The sequence below is a fragment of the Gnatocerus cornutus genome, chromosome 10 (assembly GCF_029298725.1).
Source record: "Gnatocerus cornutus isolate USDA-ARS CGAHR chromosome 10, icGnaCorn1.1, whole genome shotgun sequence".
NCBI lineage: Eukaryota > Metazoa > Arthropoda > Insecta > Coleoptera > Tenebrionidae > Gnatocerus > Gnatocerus cornutus.
In genome coordinates, this window is record NC_142242.1 from 1,160,090 (window position 1) to 1,182,023 (window position 21,934).

The 21,934-nt window shown below is 37.0% G+C and overlaps 3 protein-coding genes across 12 annotated transcripts; 1 reads left to right on the top strand and 2 right to left on the bottom strand.

The window, feature by feature from the left end:
• Positions 1 to 279: 279 nt before the first annotated feature.
• On the bottom strand, positions 280 to 12,336 carry LOC148166995 (uncharacterized). The gene is made up of 9 exons (XM_088047271.1): positions 12,128 to 12,336; positions 6,314 to 6,494; positions 5,469 to 5,653; positions 5,131 to 5,417; positions 1,400 to 1,719; positions 1,201 to 1,352; positions 771 to 1,154; positions 599 to 724; positions 280 to 550 (listed from the first exon to the last, which is right to left on the bottom strand). The coding sequence occupies exons 1-9, from the start codon at positions 12,180 to 12,182 to the stop codon at positions 444 to 446; spliced, it is 1,797 nt and encodes a 598-aa protein (XP_087903397.1). The 5' UTR covers positions 12,183 to 12,336; the 3' UTR covers positions 280 to 443.
• A 65-nt stretch (positions 12,337 to 12,401) lies between these two features.
• LOC148166996 (delta(24)-sterol reductase-like) lies at positions 12,402 to 14,516 on the bottom strand. Its single transcript, XM_088047272.1, has 6 exons — positions 14,043 to 14,516; positions 13,839 to 13,994; positions 13,303 to 13,794; positions 13,111 to 13,254; positions 12,687 to 13,066; positions 12,402 to 12,599 (listed from the first exon to the last, which is right to left on the bottom strand). Exons 1-6 carry the CDS (start codon positions 14,229 to 14,231, stop codon positions 12,446 to 12,448), a joined length of 1,515 nt encoding a protein of 504 aa, XP_087903398.1. The 5' UTR covers positions 14,232 to 14,516; the 3' UTR covers positions 12,402 to 12,445.
• Positions 14,517 to 15,766: 1,250 nt separating this feature from the next.
• LOC148166997 (uncharacterized) lies at positions 15,767 to 21,631 on the top strand. Of its 10 annotated transcripts, XM_088047262.1 has the most exons (15): positions 15,769 to 16,038; positions 16,104 to 16,206; positions 16,285 to 16,347; positions 16,460 to 16,590; positions 17,072 to 17,194; positions 17,286 to 17,490; positions 17,555 to 17,823; positions 18,129 to 18,399; positions 18,448 to 18,621; positions 18,673 to 18,804; positions 19,064 to 19,222; positions 19,314 to 19,535; positions 19,599 to 19,712; positions 19,775 to 19,832; positions 21,543 to 21,631. In XM_088047262.1, the coding sequence occupies exons 1-14, from the start codon at positions 15,982 to 15,984 to the stop codon at positions 19,798 to 19,800; spliced, it is 2,049 nt and encodes a 682-aa protein (XP_087903388.1). In that variant the 5' UTR covers positions 15,769 to 15,981; the 3' UTR covers positions 19,801 to 19,832; positions 21,543 to 21,631. The 10 variants fall into 10 exon arrangements, with proteins under 10 accessions (XP_087903394.1, XP_087903395.1, XP_087903386.1 ...); XM_088047260.1 differs by having other exon boundaries at positions 15,768 to 16,038; positions 19,314 to 19,712; XM_088047261.1 differs by having other exon boundaries at positions 15,768 to 16,038; positions 16,285 to 16,341; positions 19,314 to 19,712.
• The last annotated feature ends 303 nt before the right edge of the window (positions 21,632 to 21,934 follow it).

Here is a 21,934-nt window from a genome sequence, read left to right on the forward strand (position 1 = left end):
ATTATTTCCGATTTGGAATAAAATTTAATGCTTAATTTTTCATTGGAAGTTTTTCCGTAGAAGTGTTGGAATTTACATTTTTTTTATATTCGTAATATATGACGCGACTTGCAATGTTAATAAACAAATCTGAAGTAACCTTGGCAAGTGTACACTAAAAACACGCGACTGGAAAATTGATAAGTTGTCTTCAGTCGTGTTATCACTTGAAGTACTGCACAGGTGTTCCTTATCTCGACTTTTGTAAGTATATTAGCTTAAACGAATCAAAGGCGAAGATAAATAAGTACTTATTTTATTTAAATATAAATAATTTACATCACATAGTATAAAATGATCACTGACAAAGTAATTCCTACGAAAATTAAGTAAAAAATGGTTGTTGAACAGTTCTTCAGTATTTTGGCAAGAAAAAACTACCTAAATGAAGTCTCTTGGTTTCGTTATATAAAATACGTGAGTGTACTTATAAGTACACACAATAAGTACGTAGATTTGGTAATTATGGCAGAGCTTGGGTCGTCTTTCTTTGTTTCTACACCTGCCATGTCTAAAACAAACAACAATAGTATTGTTTTTTTGCTCGATATTGATTTACCGAAGTTCCACATCCTCGTTGTGGATTTCACAGTCGGCATAGTACTAATACTGGATCTTCTTAAATCTGGAGGAACATTCGTGGAAGTTCTAACACTAGGGACGTTATTAAGCGTTGTGTAATTACCTAAAACAAACAGCAATAAAAAGAAGAGATAAAAATTCCCCCGTACATGTATAAGACGATGTTTTATTTAACTGCATTCCATAATGCATTGGATCTATGTGTCGTTGGCAGTGTTCGCCAGCTTCTTTGATATAAATTTCGCGGTTTGACATTTTCATGCCAACGAAACACTCGTAAGTCCCAGCAGCAACATCACGTCGTTGCGTGTACGTATATAAAAATTCGGATTCTCTCCAGTGCCCCAGACACTTGTACTCTCGGTCTTCATAAATTTCGTTTGTTTTGCAATGGGAGACTTGGTAGTACATCAGTTCCGATGTGTCACAGTCGGACCATAATTTGGCACATAAGTCTTCACCGTCTGGTATAACACCAACGTATTCACCTGAAATTGGACATCGTCCTGACGGGATTGTATTAACATCAGTTCCTAAAACAACAGTTTAGATACGTTCGAATAAAGGTAAGAAACTTACGGGCTTGAGTTATCCAAGAGCCGTCCTGGAAATTGTCGTCTGAGCACAATCCGAAGACATCTTTGGTGGTGCTAGCGTTGGAGCCCAATTGAAACTCCAGAATATTGTCGCTTCGCTCAATAATTCTAATACAGTTGTACCGCTCTTCATCACTGCAATCATTTATTATAGTACGAATAAAACAAAATAGTACTAGTACCATTGCGTCCGACTGAAAACTAAGTACTTATTATCCACCTCTTGGGCTCCCACACACTTAATCGTGTACGTTTTGAATGAAGAGTGATCTTTGTAAAGCATTGTATCATCATCAACTCTGACATTTTCCCAATTTCCGTGCATCCACTTTGGAAAACTACATGTCCCAAACGAAATTTCCACCGGCCATGGATTTTCCGGCTTCGGCATTAAAGAAAATGTCTCATAGCCATGTGTTGAGTTAATTAAGTCGTTGGTACAAGTTGAGTCACGACTTAAAGCCATTTGGATTCTGTCGGTCTGGTAGTCGTGGCGATAAAGCTGAAGAACGAAGGAATCATGATAAGTAGGTTTGAAATGGGAATCAATGATTTCCACATTTAATAATGTTCGGGTTTTTATTGCTTTACGTCGGTGGAACATGAAATCGCAAATAAAAAGAAAATGTTTTATAACTGGGGCCATAAGAAACGACTAAACAGGCACTGGTGGGTATCTCGCTCCCACTTTTTCTATATCCGTCAATATTTCTTGTTTCTGATAAAAGGTTAAGTGTTTTTTGGAGTGAAATTGGATACTTTTAACGACGCGGTATAACGTTACAAAAAACTGACGTGTTCCGCGTTGCCTTACTCAGCGAAAACTTATTTTTTATTCATGGAGACTTAATTTGAGAATTTGTTAAAGTGCATAATGGCGCCACAGAAATTAATTTGTAATAAATATTACTAGCGAAGTCTCCACGAACTAAAATTGCATTTGCGATAGAGAATGAAACGAGGAGTAGGATGGTGTTTAATGCAAATTTCTATCGCTTGGTTAAGAATATGCAATTTTGTTTGAGTCGCAATTTTTTTTCGCGAAAAATCGACTATCGAATTTTAAGCTTTTGAGAACATTTTCTAACGTAAAATAAGCCGAAAAAAAGAAACGCGTAAACCGCATCTCAATATCTCAAACAGTTTCCGAGATATTTAACTTTAAAAATTAGAAAAAATGAGGAAAAATGAAAAGCAAATTTTCGAAACTTTGATCGGCCATAACTCAGTTATCTGTTGTCGGATCTGAATTTAAATCCCAGATTTGGAATCTGCGGAAAATTCTGCGTACACTGATGTACAATAACTTAAGTTTACTCTAAAAAATAAGTGAGATATCGATATCAGAAATTTGGCATAGTTTTAGTTATGAATTTTTGCGAAAAATTGCAAATTTCGACTTTTGGAAAATCTAAGAACCATTTCTTATGTAAAAAATCACGAGAAAAACGTTGGCGCAAACCGCATCTCAATATCTCAAATAGTTTCCGAAATATTGAGCACGAATTGTTTGGAAGCTTCAAAAATTTGGCCTTCTGGCGACAACCCAAAAATTCAAACGGCCATAACTCAGTTATCTGTTGACAAAGATTAAAAATTCTTGCGGCTTTGAATTCAGCGTAAAATTCTTCGTAAAATGAGACCCAAATTTGTTGAGTTTGCGTAATAAATAAACGAGGTATTGGACAAAAACTGTTTTGGAAACATCATTTTAGGGTGATTTTCAATCAATGTTTCCAAAATGAAAACGACGTATAATAGCATTGAATTACACATCAGTCGAAAGAGGAGCTCAAAATCTATCTACTGGCCAAATTTGAGATCTATCGGACAAATAGTTTACGAGTTATGGCCAAAAATAAAAAAAATGAAAAATTTTCATCGTTTGAGTCGCAATTTTTTTTCGCGAAAAGTCGACTACCGAATTTTGGACTTTTGAGAACATTTTCTAACGTAAAATGAGCCGAGAAAAACGATGGCGCAAACCGCATCTCAATATCTCAAATAGTTTCCGAGATATTTAACTTTAAAAATTACGAAAAATGAAAAAAATTGAAAATCAACTTTCCGAAACTTTGATAGGTCATAACTGAGTTATCTGTTGTCGGATCTGAATTTAAATCCCAGATTTGGAATCTACGTAAAATTCTGCGTATACTGATGTATAACAACTTAAGTTTACTCTAAAAAATAAGCGAGATATCGATATCAGAAGTTTGGCATAGTTTTAGTAATAAATTTTTGCGAAAAATTGCAAATTTCGACTTTTGGAAAATCTAAGAACTATTTCTTATGTAAAAAATCGCGAGAAAAACGATGGCGCAAACCGCATCTCAATATCTCAAATAGTTTCCGAAATATTGAGCACGAATTGTTTGGAAGCTTCAAAAATTTGGCCTTCTGGCGACAACCCAAAAATTCAAACGGCCATAACTCAGTTATCTGTTGACAAAGATTAAAAATTCTTGCGGCTTTGAATTCAGCGTTAAATTCTGCGTAAAATGAGACCCAAATTTGTTGAGTTTGCGTAATAAATAAACGAGGTATTGGACAAAAACTGTTTTGGAAACATCATTTTAGGGTGATTTTCAATCAATGTTTCCAAAATGAAAACGACGTATAATAGCATTGAATTACACATCAGTTGAAAGAGGAGCTCAAAATCTATCTACTGGCCAAATTTGAGATCTATCGGACAAATCGTTTACGAGTTATGGCCAAAAATAAAAAAAATGAAAAATTTTTATCGTTTGAGTCGCAATTTTTTTTCGCGAAAAGTCGACTACCGAATTTTGGACTTTTGAGAACATTTTCTAACGTAAAATGAGCCGAGAAAAAGAATGGCGCAAACCGCATCTCAATATCTCAAATAGTTTCCGAGATATTTAACTTTAAAAATTACGAAAAATGAAAAAAATTGAAAATCAACTTTCCGAAACTTTGATAGGTCATAACTCAGTTATCTGTTGTCGGATCTGAATTTAAATCCCAGATTTGGAATCTACGTAAAATTCTGCGTATACTGATGTATAACAACTTAAGTTTACTCTAAAAAATAAGCGAGATATCGATATCAGAAGTTTGGCATAGTTTTAGTAATAAATTTTTGCGAAAAATTGCAAATTTCGACTTTTGGAAAATCTAAGAACCATTTCTTATGTAAAAAATCGCGAGAAAAACGATGGCGCAAACCGCATCTCAATATCTGAATTAGTTACCGAGATATCGGGCACGAATTGTTTTGAACCTTCTAAAATTTGGCCCTATAGCGACAACCCAAATATTCAAACGGCTATAACTCAGTTATTTGTTTGCGTTGCGATAGAGAATGAAACGAAGAGTAGGATGGTGTTTAATGCAAATTGCTATCGCTTGGTTAAGAATATGTAATTTCGCTATAAATATTTTAATTTTCCAATTTCCTCAATCATCAAACCGCGTAAACATCATTTTCTTGTATTTCCGCAATAATCTTTTTTATTTCGTGTTAATAATATAGTTTTCCTCACATTACAAATGGAATAATAATAAGGATAACAGTCTAATCAGTGATTACAAGCAGGTTGCAATGCATTAATTTCCTTTTATTTTTGTCTTACTACGTGTGAAAATTTTTCTTCCTGTGTGTAAATCTCTCGGTATCTGAGAATCTGACATTGTTGAGATTTTGTGATAAACCTGATTACAGTTTTTCTAGTTTGTATGCTGATAAAACTGATTTGTAAAAATTACAAAGTAAATCTGAGTACTCAAAAGTTCAGTGCCTGATATTGGCCAAGAACTTTGTGGGCGCCCGGATACAGAGACCCACGCACCTTAACATATTGTATAATAGTCCCATTACTTTGACTTTATCCATGAGTTACTGTTTAAATCCACGATTATCATCCCGTGTCATCATAAAAATACTCACAGCGCATCGATAATTCGACTTCCCTTCATTATTGTCGGCAAAGATGAGATAGTTGTCATCGTTGGGTCCTTTCCAAGTCGCCAAACATTCATATTTCAAATCGAAATTGTTAGTTGCTGCACAACCTCTTAGGCGAAAATTCAGAATAGAGCCAGAAGGACACGAGTCCATGGCGGAATCATATCCAGTGCATTCGTTTTTCTCTGTGGGATTGTTATTATTGAAAGTAATTGCGTACTTTCCATCGATGGGGCAGTATTCTTTCCGTCTGTAGTCACCATTTCGCTCTAAAAGAATGTCGTATAAAAAGAGGACGTTATTATTTCATTACAACTTACTAAATAATAGTATTTCAGTGGCTTCACGATTCGATAACGATTCTTCGGAAGGACAACTGTCTTCCGCCAGCTTTTCATTAATGTAACATTTCGACATGATTTCCTGGGTTAGAGTGAACACTTGTAAAACATTAGCAGATCGGAGCTTCAAGTGTAAACAACGAATACAACTCGTATCTCTATAACTGGAAAGGAATTAAAATTAGTGATTAGAAGAAGGCGAAGAACTAAGTTCCTTTTAGTGGAATCGATTTATGGCTCAAAAAACTGATGGATCGGAATTACAATCAAAATGATTCTTTAGAAACGAATTCCAAAGTCCCAACACAAATATCTCCAACCGCAACATTGTTGGTAATCATTTTGGCTCAGTCTTTTTTGCTCTTTTACGGCTATTTTAAGCTGTAAATCGATTTCCAGCGTGAATTTATCGATATTTCCGCTGGTTTGAGTGAGAGCCATCTCAATCAGATTTTGTGGAAATGGCCTTGTACTGTAACAAGTCTAATTAGTGTCCTGATAATAATTTGGATTGATTTCGATTTGCGAATGAAACGACGTTCGGATATCCTAATGACTTTGTTTTTTGGATGATGGCAATTAAAGTTTTTTGGGATGTGTTTCCACTTGGTAAATATCAATTTTCAATGTCAGTGTGTTACATAGAGCATGTCCAAATAGACCGCTTTTGATACGGTTATTATGCACTAATAAGAACGAAGGATCATTTGGTCAAGTTTAAAATTACAAAGACTTTTGTTATGCGAGTCAAAGAAATGCAAAACCGCAACTTGACCAGAATACCATGGCAGCAAATTGTAGGAAGAAAAATATGTTTAACATACTTGAGCATGAGTATGAAATTGTTGCCTTTCCGTCGATGGCAGTTGCCCCAAATTGGAATAGAAGTCGAAGTGACGTTTACAGAGGTGTATTGTATTCCTGTTTCTAGATTTGCGGTGGTTTGCATTACGAATTCTCCTTGGAATTGTTGAGGAAAGTAACAAAGGCCCTGGGATCCTCGCCCTGAAATCAAAATATTTGCTAATAAACCAACTAATGCAGAATCCAAAGAACGCTTCACTGACTTTGGATAATTCAGTGGGAATTCGTTAGGTTTCGGTTCCGGTTATTAGTCTTAGATTTTTACACCTAACGAAGGGTCATAAGATTAGATGAAGTTAAGCGGTTATCTTTTTCTTTCGCATAAGAACAGGTCATAGTATGGATGGATTGTTCTGGTCCGATGAACGTAAAGTCACCGACCGGTAGTGCGACGAAGCCTGGCGAGTTACCACAGCTATGCTACTGTTACCCAAAGATTAAATTTATAAAGATAAAATGGAATCCTGGTCGACTGTTTCCGTCCTTGTGGAGATTCCAATGCCGGTATCCGGTACACACTTGAAATACCGGTTTAAATACCCTGGATACGGGATGTACAACATAATTATTGTCACTTTCTACGCCTAGTTAATCAATCTTTAGTATGCACAATATCAACACGATTCACTTTTCATATCTTCAACTACAAACAAGGCCAAATCTTCGTCTTTTTTTGAGGCTTGAACAAGATCACGAAATTTTGACTCCTGGTGAAGTCGTCTTGCAAAATTTTGGTATTTGAAAAAATCAGGAACATTAGGCAGCGTCGTAGATTTTAAGATTTTTAAGGTAATAAATGGTAACTCAATTTTATTCCAAAAATAAGCGAGATATCAATTTCAGAACTTTGCCATAGTTTAAGTCATGAATTTTCGCGAAAAACTGCAACTTTCGACTTTTGGAAAATCTAAGAACCATTTCTTATGTAAAAAATCACGAGAAAAACGTTGGCACAAACCGCATCTCAATATCTGAAATAGTTTCCGAGATATTGAGCATGAATTGTTTGGAAGCTTCAAAAATTTGGCCCTCTGGCGACAACCCAAAAATTCAAACGGCCATAACTCAGTTATTTGTAGACAAAAATTAAAAATTCTTGCGGCTTTGGATTTAGCGTCACATTCTGCGTAAAATGAGCCTAAATTTGTTGAGTTTGCTTAATAAATAAACGAGGCATTGGCCAAAAACTGTTTTGAAGAGATCATTTTGGAGTGATTTTCAATCACTGTTTTCAAGGTGAAAACGACGTTTAATATCTTTGAATTATACATCAGCCGAAAGAGGAGCTCAAAATCTATCTACTGGCCAAATTTGAGATCTATCGGACAAATAGTTTACGAGTTATGGCCAAAAATAAAAAAAATGAAAAATTTTCATCGTTTGAGTCGGATTTTTTTTTCGCGAAAAATCGACTATGGAATTTTGGGCTTTAGAGAACATTTTCTAACGTAAAATGAGCCGAGAAAAAGAATGGCGCAAACCGCATCTCAATATCTCTAATAGTTTCTGAGATATTTGACTTTAAAAATTAGGAAAAATGAAAATCAACTATTCGAAACTTTGATTGGCCATAACTCAGTTATTTGTTGTCGGATTTGAATTTCAATCGCAGATTTGGAATCTACGGAAAATTCTACGTAAAATGAGGTATAATAACGCAAATTTACTCCGAAAAATAAGCGAGGTATCAATTTCAGAACTTTGCCATAGTTTTTTAGTCATGAATTTTCGCGAAAAACTGCAACTTTCGGCTTTTGGAAAATCTAAGAACCATTTCTTATGTAAAAAATCACGAGAAAAACGTTGGCGCAAACCGCATCTCAATATCTGAAATAGTTTCCGAGATATTGAGCACGAATTGTTTGGAAGCTTCAAAAATTTGGCCCTCTGGCGACAACCCAAAAATTCAAACGGCCATAACTCAGTTATTTGTTGACAAAAATAAAAAATTCTTGCGGCTTTGGATTCAGCGTGACATTCTGCGTAAAATGAGCCTAAATTTGTTGAGTTTACTTAATAAATAAACGAGGCATTGGCCAAAAACGGTTTTGAAGAGGTCATTTTGGGCTTATTTTCAATCACTGTTTTCAAGGTGAAAACGACTATTAATATCTTTGAATTATACATCAGCCGAAAGAGGAGCTCAAAATCTATCTACCGGCCAAATTTGAGATCTATCGGACAAATAGTTTACGAGTTATGGCCAAAAATAAAAAAAATGAAAAATTTTCATCGTTTGAGTCGGATTTTTTTTTCGCGAAAAATCGACTATGGAATTTTGGGCTTTAGAGAACATTTTCTAACGTAAAATGAGCCGAGAAAAAGAATGGCGCAAACCGCATCTCAATATCTCTAATAGTTTCTGAGATATTTGACTTTAAAAATTAGGAAAAATGAGGAAAAATGAAAATCAACTATTCGAAACTTTGATCGGCCATAACTCAGTTATTTGTTGTCAGATTTGAATTTCAATCGCAGATTTGGAATCTACGGAAAATTCTACGTAAAATGAGGTATAATAACGCAAATTTACTCCGAAAAATAAGCGAGGTATCAATTTCAGAACTTTGCCATAGTTTTTTAGTCATGAATTTTCGCGAAAAACTGCAACTTTCGGCTTTTGGAAAATCTAAGAACCATTTCTTATGTAAAAAATCACGAGAAAAACGTTGGCGCAAACCGCATCTCAACATCTGTAATAGTTTCCGAGATATTGAGCACGAATTGTTTGGAAGCTTCAAAAATTTGGCCCTCTGGCGACAACCCAAAAATTCAAACGGCCATAACTCAGTTATTTGTTGACAAAAATAAAAAGTTCTTGCGGCTTTGGATTCAGCGTGACATTCTGCGTAAAATGAGCCTAAATTTGTTGAGTTTACTTAATAAATAAACGAGGCATTGGCCAAAAACTGTTTTGAAGAGATCATTTTGGAGTGATTTTCAATCACTGTTGTCAATGTGAAAACAACGTTTAATAGCTTTGAATTATACATCAGCCGAAAGAGGAGCTCAAAATCTATCTACTGGCCAAATTTGAGATCTATCGGACAAATAGTTTACGAGTTATGGCCAAAAATAAAAAAAATGAAAAATTTTCATCGTTTGAGTCGGATTTTTTTTTCGCGAAAAATCGACTATGGAATTTTGGGCTTTAGAGAACATTTTCTAACGTAAAATGAGCCGAGAAAAAGAATGGCGCAAACCGCATCTCAATATCTCTAATAGTTTCTGAGATATTTGACTTTAAAAATTAGGAAAAATGAGGAAAAATGAAAATCAACTATTCGAAACTTTGATCGGCCATAACTCAGTTATTTGTTGTCGGATTTGAATTTCAATCGCAGATTTGGAATCTGCGGAAAATTCTGCGTAAAATGAGGTATAATAACGCAAATTTACTCCGAAAAATAAGCGAGATATCGATATGAGAACTTTGCCATAGTTTAGTAATGAATTTTCGCGAAATATCGACCGATTTCGACTTTTATTACATTAAGTACTACCAGAACTCCCACCTGGGTACAATTCGGGTAGTTTCTTTGAAAATCTACATTTGAGGGGGTCAGTTTTTTGAAAATGTATTTCCTCAAAATCAAAGGGACAACGAATTATGCTAAAGTTACTCATGGAAATGTTTGTATTCGGATCTGAAAGGTAGAACAGGATGGAAGGAATTATAAAATTAATTTTGAGTTAAATAACGAGTGTCTGTAAGGTTAACGTCTTGAATGTAACAGAAATGTTCTCGGAACACCTTGGAAGAATGTAACATTATGGTAATATTTTCACGTCGATCTGGGTGCTCCTTAGTGGGAGTAAAGAATTCATGGAATGGAAATAGGCTAGGAACAATCAACAATAAACGTGTAGCGTTATCATCTCAGACGCACCCTTTTCTTAGCGCTGCGTAGAGATTTTAAGTAATAAGGAAGAGAATTTACGGATAATAACGTGCACACATTTGCATGTTACTTCACATTTCGTTACGGTTTCTGGTTTTTTCACTCCATTTAATGAACAAAGATGTTATTACTGCATTTCCCCATTTACTTTAAATTTGATTAAAAACGAGTAGATTTAATCGAGGGATAATTAAGATGGGATTTAACTTTTAATTAGTTTTGACCTGATGCTATCAAGAAATTCTGTTAACAAGTCTTAACTGTTAAACCTTCCTGTCTGAAATATTTCGGCTACCTTTATTTACCAATCTCATGAAAGGCAAAGTCAGGTAAAGTAATTCTATCCCGACATTCCAACGGCTGTTCTGAATCAGCTGAACACCTGCCTGTAATTGTACCATCCAGGTACTAGCTAATCTGGGCTTTACATACTTTAATGAGCGGAATTAAGTCTGTTGCGAGCAAGACTGCATGGAGTTTTTTCACGTTAAAACCAGCTCCATTTTTTGATAGAATGCATGCAGCAATTTACAATTTAAAACAACAAAAAATTGCAATAAGTTTAAGCACCATGCAGCGCTATAAAACCGGGAGTTTTGGTTGACTGGAATTGTGGAATTACGTTTTTTCCCAACACTGTCAAATTAATATTTTTACAAGATTCTTCGGCTGGAAACAGAATTGATTTGGCAAGTCATTCAATGCGTAAGTCACGAGGTGTATCAAATTTGATGAAATCGCTGCACAATGAGTTCAGAGAAAAGTATTCATTTTATATAATTTTCACTATTACAATGTTTGTGTTTATTAAAACGTAACAAAGTTTTTGTCATTTATAGTTGAGTAGCGCCCGGAATTCAGTTCATTAAATTAACTTTGGGAACGAAATAAAAAAGCTTTCTTGGCTTTCAGGGTTTTTTGTTCTAATTAATCTTGGGATTCTATCAACGCAAGAAATGCGCTCGAAAACAAACAACTAATTTAAGCTTTGGAAAATTTTTACCAATAACGGAACCAAATGTTATATTCGGAAACTTTTCAAAACCACAAGAATTTCATACACGCCCAATTATTTAAATTGTTGGAGCATCACTTGTAATAAAAGTCACGTAGATGCGTGTACACACGCCTTAGAGGCCTTCATTTTTGTCTTGGGGATATCTACAAATGATAAGAATTTTTTCTTAATTAAATTAATTCAGGACGCATTGTCATTATTTCTGAGTGTACGATTTATCAGACCGAAACTCTAAATTCACGCTAGAAAATTTAATTTTGGCCAAATTTCTGATTTTAACTTCTATTTCTGTAATTTTGTCTTTTATTTCAGTTTATACCGTTTAAAATTGTAAGAGGTCCACAGAGGGAAACAGCCTCCCGCCTCCGCAATATCCAAATTAGACACAGAGTTTTTTTTTTCGATATCTTTTGACTTGAATTTTAACCACAACAAATGATAAGAAACGAAGAAAAAGAATTCGGACGTGACTAATTTGGTATTGAATCATCAGATTTAACTGAACAGGAAAGATTCAAATACCATAAATTGTACAAGTCAAAGGAAATCGATTATTTGACTAAAACTCTTCTTCGCAGAGACCCAAAACCAAAATTGTTCATCGAACACGTGTTCTTGAAATTGGGACATAAAGTACGATTTTTGGGGCTCTTTTTCGCGTGTGATTGACGAAAACCCGAGAGGTTGTCGCCTCTCATTCCGCCGGCAAAATGTGCGAAAGAGCGGAGGTAAAGCCGCTCCACCTTGAAGATAACTCGAGATGCGGTGTGATCGAAAATCAGTTGAATCACCACTTTAGAATGCGCCTTGGCAGACTTAATAAATAAAGGATGACAATTAAAAATGACACTTACATAGCGAGAGAAGAGCAGCCAAAAACAGTGTCACTTTCACATAGTAGAGGTCCATGATAAAGTTTAAAACATGTGTTGGTCACTCACGAGTACCGCGTAATAGTACCGATGAGCGATGACTGTGGTACTGTGCCAGGTAGACAACACGACAGGTGCACGCCGGGCTTGAGACGCAACACAATTGAATGAACCGGCTGAAGTTATGAATGAAGTGAAGAACTACTAGTACCTATGGTAGCGCAAGCGCGAGGAATCAGGGTTAGAAAAATCACGATCTTTCGAAAGAATTTATTTTGGAAATGGGTTTTACGAGTGGGTTTAGTCCCGGACTGTCCTGTTCACCTTGTCGTACACTTCAGCGAAGGCCGCTTCGCATCCCAAACGAGTCCTCAACTTGTCATAGAGAGAGTGGTCGAACATGCGACGGAATTCCTTCCTCGTCATATATGTATCAGCATACAACATCTGAAACCTGAACAATTACATGAATTAAGCAAATTTTAACAAATGCTGCAGGCTAGGCAATTTGAAATTAAACGCGTGCGCAAAATACACGTACCCGTTGACATCCATGACAAATTTCTCGATACGTCTCGTAGTTTCCACCGCTGAAAAATTCTCCACGTGCGGCACCCCGTACACCCCAATATCCACATAAATCTGACTTTTACCCCCGTCCGCGGGATGAACAAATCCAGGATTTGTAAACAGTTGAAATGGACATATCCAAATCGGATATATTTCAACTTCCTTGTGGAACTTCTCAATACTGTCTTTGAAAGTTGTTATTGGAACCAACATATCCTGGATAACATGATTGTTTTCATACAACTTCTTTATAGCGTCAGTTTGTGTTAGTTTGAGTAGAGAAACTTTCGGTGGAACTACCCATCCAAGTAAAAGTCGGAAAATCGGATTATTTCCAAACGGAATGATATCCTAAAAAAAGATTAAGCAAGAGAAAAACGACAATTTTTTTGTACCTGCAGCTCCCAAAATATCGAGCGCGTGTGTCTGTGGTAATAATCGCGCAATGGGATAAACTCCACTACCTCTTTGTTTCGTTTTAAAACAGATTCCACGTGCTTGAAAAACCAAGGTTTATACCACTTTCCTATTGCGTTTATCTAGAAAATTAACATAGTCGTACCGGTCTCTCCACATCCAAAAAATACCTTCAAATTCTCTTCTACATGATCTGTTAAGTACCCCGTCATGACCACAGCTTCGTCTTTACTATAAATTAGCGTCTCCACGAATTCGTTCTCCAAGTTTTTACTCGCAGCCTCCGTCTCTTCGGCAATTTTCTCTAATTGCCTCACCGGTCTGTACTTCAATTTCACGTATTTTTTGGCAGGAATGAGTCGAATTTCCGCTGATGTTAATATCCCCAAAGTTCCGTACGACCATGGTACGGAATAATACAAGTCTGAATTTTCTTCTGATGAACATGTAACTACTCTTCCGTCGCAAAGAACCAGTTCAAAGGAAGTACATATGTTTTGGAATAACCCGTATTTGTGAGAAGACGACTCGATGCCGGTGCCCATGACCAGTCCACCGACTGTTAAATCGTCGAGTTCTGGTACTACCGGAATAGTCCAACCTAGAGGGTTTAATGTTGCTGTTAGTTGTCCCATGGTTACCAATGGTTCGACGCGGACTGTCTATTGAATAGGTTTTACTCGTGTTTTGGTGAAGAGTTTGTTACCTTTTTTTCTACGTCAATGTTTAAGACATCGACGAGATTAACTTCAACGTTGAACATTGTTTTTTTGTATTTTGGTCTCCGGAAGGATACAGTTTGCCACCCTGGTCTCGCGGTACACATTTTTCGCCCTTTCCCTTCTTTGATCCATTTCTTTACCTTAAATTTTGGGGCTACATTGGATTGTTTTCAACACTTTTGACTTACCTGTTTTTGCACATTTTTAACTTTCGAATCATGTTGTTTAGGAGCGCTGCTCAACTTAAAAACAATCCAGTTTCGGAAGTACAACCAAATATCAAAAAAGAAAGACGCAGGTAAAAGGAACAAGCAAACAAAAATCCATCGGTAATGAATCAGAATATATTCAAGGGGACCGTTCGGCGTGTAACCCATCTCAAATGAAGCTAAGTAAGACTGATAAAAATGATTTGAGTGTCCAAGGTTAAGTCAGTGATCAAAGGACGCGCGCGCAGTTGTGAATTATATCAACAACGTTTGAAAAACATTAGGAAGATGATAAAACCATAGTATTGTGTTTATTTATACAAATATACACGGTGAATAACGATAATCTTTTTCAGAAACTTAATGTAAATGTAAAAATGCATTTTTTTTCAAATTAGCTTCAGTTGTGAGAGGTTCTCTATTTTTGCAGTAACTCCCATTTTGAGTAACCTAATTAAAAATATCAAATTTTTGGTCGCGCTGTTGTCAAGTTATTTTTTTACAAAAATTTTTGAAGTTGTATCTGCTATACATATACTATAAACACAAGGTTTTCGAAGCTGAATTCGCAAAGTAGAAGTCAAAATACATCAAATAATGAGTTTTTATGCAGATCCAACGGTTAATTCTGGAGAAATCGGCTGAAATGTGCTTGAAATCAGCAATATTCATCGAGAAATCAACTAAATTTAAAGCCAATTGACGATTTTCTCTATAAAAATGCGATGTTTGAGACTGTATTCGCAAAGTAGAGACTGAAATGCATAAAATAATAAGTTTTCATCAAGATCCGACGGTTAATTATAAAGAAATCGGCAGAAATGTGCACAAAATCCCCAGAACTGGCCATTTGTAAATGTTGAAAATTAAAATCGTCTGATTTTTACGTTTAAACATAAAGCTCATTTCTGGTCAAATAAAGAGAAAAAGCATATTTTAGTTATTAAAAATTATTAAAGCAACGGGGCTGTATTTTTTTTAAGTCAACAATGCAACTTCAAAAATTTTCGAAAAAAAAATCATCAAAATTCACCACCAAAAGTGTTAGTTTGCATTAAAGAAAAAAGTTGCTGCAAAAATGGTGTACTTCTGACAATTAAAATTAATTTTAAACTGTGCATTTTATTCAAACATTTACATTCTTCTTACCAAAATATAAAATAGTTACTTATAAAAGCGTCACCGAAGGACTCAGCCTGTATATACAACTTCCTGAGCAGTCAAACTTTTTTACAGTGATGATAAAATAACGCCAAAATTGACTCTCTCAGAGGAAAACAAGATAGATTTTTATGCCAAACTTATTTAAATGAATAAAATGTTATGTTTCTGATTGAAACAATACATTTAGAAGATGTAAATGGGTCGCGTGAAAGAAATTGCGGCAGTAGCTAGGTTTTTCACCTTTTAGAATCTGTGTTAATTCGAGGTGAGTGACCCATGATTAAATTTCGTCATGCTAAATAAAAGAATATTACAAGACGTTTCTGTTTCAGGTAAAGCACAATATCGAACGGTACGTCACCGGAATTGGCACACAGAGAACATACAAAACGAAGTAATAATTCACCGTTCTTTTGGTGGATGGCGCTTGAGTAAAAGAGGTGAAATTTAAGCGAGCAGAAGAAAAAAACAGTAGCGCAAGTGGCGCAACGATAGAATTGCATAGAGCAGGCGCCCGTCTATTGATTCTTGGGTTGACTTGAGCCGTCGTCGACCCGACCACGGATTGCCAATAAGGTGGGGCTCCTGTCATGCTGCACGAGCTCTCGTATTCATTGAGTCTGTCGACTCATTAGTTTCCGCGAGCTGTCTTTTCTCCTCTTTCCCTGAGCACCCTGAGCTGTTCGTACGTGGGGCAGTGTATGGCTTCTTGGCCCAAAAACTTGCGAACAAATTTACGTGAAATTTAGACCTGATGATCGGTTCATTTTGGAACTTGTGCAGAGCTTGCCCGTCGATGCCTGTCGATAAGGTAAGGGTAGATTTTTTAGACGTGCCGGCGCCATTAAAAGTTTCGATTTTCGCGTTTTTCTTTAGCTACACTCCGAATATCGGAGTACTTACCGATGGCACGAGTATACAGGGCCGAGACAGGAGGTGGTGCGGAGACCCCCGCAGCCCAATGCTGCCCCAGTTGCCGGTAAGGTTCTTGACACGATATTCTATATAGCTCGCCAAATCGATAATCCGCCATCCCTTAATCCACTTACCGTTTTAGGCGAAAAATATTTTGAGGCCACGCAGCACTCCTCCAAGCAGGAAGACGACGTTCACAGTGAGTGTAAGTATACTGGGGCCTAAAAATGCAACGCGTTCAAATATTGATAATCGATGGTGTTGCAGTTTTGGTCTCCAGATTTAGTGTGTTGTTTGAATGTTAATTTTTTGTTTAGTGCCGAAGTTGGAGCCTGCAATGCCTCGACGGAAAAAGTACCCAGACCTGGCCTATCGTCATCACGAGTTTTTGATCAGTGATGGTGAAATTCAAGCGAATGGTTTCTGCAACACGGAATCTCGAGCAAGGGTAAGCGTTTTAGAATCATGCACGCATTTCTGCATTCTGCATCTGGTTAAAAAACCTCGCGGTCGCTCAATCGCTAACGTAAAAGTAGACATCTCACAGTACTCGTATCGTACTTGTAGACATTAGTCCAGGTAGAGACGGACGTAAGACCGTCGGTGAAAAGTGTGAAAATTGCCTAGCCAGGGTCCACACGCAAGGCGCAGTAGTGATTGCACCCGCCGCCGCTCCCGAGAGCGTCGACCGCTAACGCTAACGCTGACGTTAGTTAAACCAAACCCGTAAGTCCAGTAGACCAAGTTGCTCTCTCCGCCTTGCCTGCATGAAATCCCGGATCGAAGAACGATCCGCTACGAAGAGAACTCTAAGTACTGCATGCGACGGTAGACGGTGAATTATCGACAACTGACCGTATCGTCGTATTAAAATGAATACGTTTCCGTTTTCGCATGACATTAAGAAAATGTATTCATTTTAATTGCAGTCGGAGGAACGAGGCTCGCACTGGAGGCCTTCCCGGCGGAGCAAGTCGGAGGGACCACGCTGTGGGGACGGCATGCGGGAACGGGAGCGGCGTAGGGAATCGGACCCCGATTTGGAGAACATGGTAATAACACACACGCGACACGTTCACACAACCCTTCATCCGCTTTGATCTTACCATCCGCAACCCTTCGGTCCATAACGTTTATTTACAGGGGCGCGAAACTGGACTTCTCCGGAAGGCCATTTCCAAAATTAGCACTGAATACAGACTACAATTCGCTTGGCCTCAAGGGCATACTTCACGTAGAGATGCCGCCGATTCTTCGGCACCTCGCAAATCCCAATCAATGGGAGCCTTAAAACCGGCCACCAATGCTATGGTGCACAAAAAACGCATCGATTTGGAAAATAAGGATGGTAAGCATCAAACTCTCCCAATCCCGCATATTTACACCCTTATACCACCATAATGCACTATCAGCCAGTGAACTCGAACCATTAGTCGATGAAAGAAACACTCGTGAAGACAAGACTCACATATTCAAGGATGAATTCAATACCGAATACAAGAAGAAGTTTAGACCCTTCTCACAATACGAATACTCTGAAGGAAGATTCACCAAGCGGGGACCTCCAAATGAAGATATTGACGAATCGGGACAACACAACTCGTTGCCACCCCAATTCGAGAAAAACGACTCTTGGTATAGAGAAGTCGTTGAACTACGCAAGAAAGCAGGAGAATACAAGGTATGACATTTAAAATCAAACTATTCTCCCAGTTATCCCAAACGAAATATTTAGCCCTAATAAACAACACCCCTATCAACTCAATTTACATGTCCACCCAAAAAATTTCAAAAGTCGAAAATAAAATCCTTCCCTGTTGATAAAACTGTTCGAGAATATTGACATCTTCTCAATCCCAACTTATCAACTTGTTGTATGCGGAAAGCGTCTGTAATTGGTTTAGGGCGAGGGTGTCTCTCTTATCACTTAACACACGTAAAAACAATTCAGAAAAATAATTTATTCCATGTGAATATTTGTGACAGCACCGCGGTTGGGGTAGTGAACTTGCTCCAGATAGACTTTCTGATATATACAATAAGCAAGTTGAACTTTGGGATCAAGTTTCACGGAGAAGTTCTCTATCAGCCTTATCTCTCGCTTCCATGACACACAAGTCCTACACAAAGGAAGAAAAAGAAGTTGATAATAACAATAAAACTTCTCCATCGAAGGCGGCTCGTAATGCAGAAAATTCTGCGAGAATCGTGCGTGATATGATAAGACATCACTTAGAAAGAACTACTGGTGGTTCAGGTAAAACTTTCCATTTGAAAAATTTCGCGTTAATTTGATCGATCGTAGAACTCGATGGTTTGATTTTGTCTCCAACTAGAGAAAAACTCGAACCAACTATACCAAGAAAGGATGATGATTCTAGGGGATCTCAGAAAAACAGTCCCAAGAAGAACTCGCCATTGAAATCGTCATCTTTGAAGCGTCATAACCAAAAGACGTCAAAAGGAGGTGCGAAGAACTGTAAGTTTTGGTGATTTAGTTGATAGTTCGATGGATTTGGTGTTTTTATAGTACGTTCACAATCTGTTGGACCGATAACAGATACAACTGAAAAACGTTCTCCGAAACGCCAATCTAGATCTGCTACAGTTAAAGAAAGAAAATCCTCAGCAAATCAAGCCAGCATCAAAAGACCTCGACCTTGTAAGCGCCAGCATGATTAAGTCGTCAGTGTGTGCCAAGACTCGTGATGTTTGGCTTCGCTCATTTCACTTGCTTTCAACGTGCAAAATTAACTCGGTCCACACTTTATTTTTCTTTTTTTCCGTGAATGCAACGCTTTGGAAGCGCATCTTATCAAATGCATGGTATAAGATGATCTTTCACTGCAGTTTGATGCTTTTGCAAATCAATGCACAGTCTTTGGTGCTTGAAGTGTTTGTAACAAATTTACGGTTTTTAGCATCCTTGAACACCACTGCCTCATCCCGATCTAAACATAGTTCGGTTACCTCTAAAAATGAAGACGACAGATTGGCCAAAGCTAATTCAAAATCTCAAATCACTAATGACTCCTCTAAGCAAAAACTAGGCTCTAAGTTAGAAAAAGGAAGTTTAGGAGGTAAGAAATCAAACACGACCCTTGGCACACGCAACTTTTAGCTAGGACAAACTCAGCAATGTCTTCACTTAACATAATTGTATATCACTAGCCGAACCTTCGAAGGCTGAAACGAATAACACGGAAGCGAAGAATACAACTACTGTAGAAGAACCGGAAATAATAAATTACGAGCCTGTTGTTAAATCACCCCCAGAACCCACCAGAGTTAAATCTCCTGAACAAATTCTTATGCGTTCTCCTGATCCTGTTAACTGGACAGTGCCTCTTGACACTGGGAAAACTTTTACTGTCACACAAAACGTCAGAGAGGGTAAAATCGCTTCTACCTTCATCTCTTTACTATTTTTTCTTTACGAATCGAGTTCTTTTCCAGGGGATATTAGTAGTCGACCTCATAGTGAAGTCAAGGCTTGGACGCCTCCAGATGTGCCGCCTCCCATTGCCCAATCTGCTCCACCAACTTTAACCGATCAAAACAAGGAACAAGGCATGTCGTAAATTCGGACCCGATTTCTGCTTACCGTATTCGATTTGGTTATGTTGCTTTAGGTATGGATTTAGCAGTGAAAGCATGAACTCGGGCCAGGGCAGAGTCATCGCTGCACAGGCAAGTATATTTCATTTCGAGTTCCACTGCCCACTGTATCGATTACGGGGCTAAAATAACACACAATTCTATTTACTTCAAACGCTCGAATTAGAAGGTCACTGCGAGGGTGGCTTGGGAAAATCTATCAAAAGTATTTCCGCTAATCGATTCTTTCAAGGCTATTATAAAAATACACGTGGACGTCCGGTTGTGGACTCACGTTTGACCTTTCTGGTAGGATAAGGAAGTCGTAGTCTTATCAGATTTGGACACGTTTCGGGAGCAAAAAATAAATAAAAGCATTTTCAGGTTTCGTCTTCAGAGAGAAATTAAACGTTTTTAAAAAGAGATTTAAAGAAAACTGATAATTTAAATATCCAGAGAGACAAAGCATCAAACGAATCCACAAGAATTCAAGAATCTAATTTAGAATCTAAAATTTTAGACAGTCCGTTTTTGCAATGTTAGATTCTTTTATTTCATTCGAAAATCAATGATTGTTATAAATTTAAAGCGTTTAACAATCGAGAAATTCAAAGCGATCAAAGATCCGAAGAATATAAACAATTCTCAGATCTAAATATCTAAAACTTCCATCGAAGGAAAAGAATGAGAATTAAATTTTAAGATTCATTTTCTCAGAAAGATCTCAAATATCCAAAAAGTCTAAAAAATACCAGTGTTCCCGAAGATTCGCGAAGATTTTAACCCAAATATCAAATACCGCTGTAGATAATAATTCTGCAAAAAATCGAAATTCGAATGAGGCAAAACCTCTTCGGATTACCCGCTTTTGGCCCTGAATTTATTTGTTTCCCAAAGACTGCAAAAACCGTTCGAACAAAAAACGTTTACGCTTATCAATCTTATCATACTTGTTTAACTTTCACTTAATTGCACACTTAATTATAACATTTTCAAAAATGCCTATTGGGAAAATTAATTTGTTTGGGATAAATTGGGCCCTCAAAAGGGTAAAGTGACTTTTCCCGACTCGTTTTGTGGATCAAATTGAAATTTTAATTAGATACACATTTTAGAATTCTTGAGGAAACGACTGGCAAAGAATAATAAAAATTCTAACTGAAAATAATAAGTTCTTTGTTTCTCTATTGTTAAACGGGAACTCTGATAAAGAAATTTTTTGCCATTTATTTATTAGCGTTTTTCTTCCCAATACCCATTCCGTGACATTGACAATGGATCCTTGACCTGCCCCAATAGTTCAATGTCGCATTTCTGTAGAAAATAATAATTTAATAATTTTTTTCTCGGAAACGGGGACGTTTTGGGACATTATGTCAAACTGTGTTTTCTGATATTGGGGTTAAAATATTTACACTTTATTTGGGAACACCTGTTTATAGAAACGAGACACAAATCCAAAGCACTTAAAGGAACAAGTTTCAAATCCGAGGAATTCACTGAATTCAAAGATTTCAAATATCCAAAGCATTTATCGAAGCAAGGAAAAAAATTCGTTGAAACTTAAAGATTTCAAAACTAATCCAAAGAATAACGAACATCTCAAAGATGAGAACCTTAAAAAAAGAAATTAGGAGACTTGCAAGATCAAAAGGATTTGAAGTAGGATGAATGGATCCGAAGAATTTAAAAATCTAAAAACAAAAATAGAAGTAGTTAGCATTGCAATTTTGAAAACTGGTGCATATATTTTCGAAAATTTAGCCCCACGTGCTGAACTTTACAAAAATGTTGATGTTTCAGCTGAGAGACCTCCAATCAACGGTAGAGCATGACCATCGTTCCGTTAGCACCCGCATAGTCTTGTGATGGTTCCACCTCAGACTTGTACTAGTGAGCAAATTAGCTCATTTTTTCAACAGGGTAGCAGCCACAACTCTCGGTGTTCGCAAAGGCAACACGGTTTTCAAAAAAAAGTTCCGTGGTGTATGTTTTATATAAGGACAAAGCCAGATTAAACATATACCATGGTCAAATCGCGACTTGCTGAACCTTATTTAAGCCGTTTGCCCAGCTTTACCTTTGTAATAATCAACAACTGCTTATGTTCCATGCCATCCGTTTACGATTCCGTCAAGGAAAAAATTTTGTTCAGTAAATCATGGACGTCCCCTTTATACAAAAATGTGATCTCT

Excerpts from the sequence above, each read along its gene's own strand:
- LOC148166995 (XM_088047271.1), bottom strand. The coding sequence starts at position 12,182 with ATGGACCTCTACTATGTGAAAGTGACACTGTTTTTGGCTGCTCTTCTC. Across the intron at positions 5,654-6,313 it reads AATTTCATACTCATGCTCAA|TTATAGAGATACGAGTTGTA; the intron begins GTATGTTAAACA and ends ATTCCTTTCCAG. Across the intron at positions 725-770 it reads TAAAACATCGTCTTATACAT|GTAATTACACAACGCTTAAT; the intron begins GTACGGGGGAAT and ends TGTTTGTTTTAG.
- LOC148166996 (XM_088047272.1), bottom strand. The coding sequence starts at position 14,231 with ATGGGTTACACGCCGAACGGTCCCCTTGAATATATTCTGATTCATTAC. Across the intron at positions 13,995-14,042 it reads TTAAAAATGTGCAAAAACAG|GTAAAGAAATGGATCAAAGA; the intron begins GTAAGTCAAAAG and ends CCAAAATTTAAG. Across the intron at positions 13,067-13,110 it reads CGATATTTTGGGAGCTGCAG|GATATCATTCCGTTTGGAAA; the intron begins GTACAAAAAAAT and ends ATCTTTTTTTAG.
- LOC148166997 (XM_088047260.1), top strand. The coding sequence starts at position 15,982 with ATGATCGGTTCATTTTGGAACTTGTGCAGAGCTTGCCCGTCGATGCCT. Across the intron at positions 17,491-17,554 it reads CGATTTGGAAAATAAGGATG|CCAGTGAACTCGAACCATTA; the intron begins GTAAGCATCAAA and ends ATGCACTATCAG. Across the intron at positions 19,713-19,774 it reads CGATCAAAACAAGGAACAAG|GTATGGATTTAGCAGTGAAA; the intron begins GCATGTCGTAAA and ends ATGTTGCTTTAG.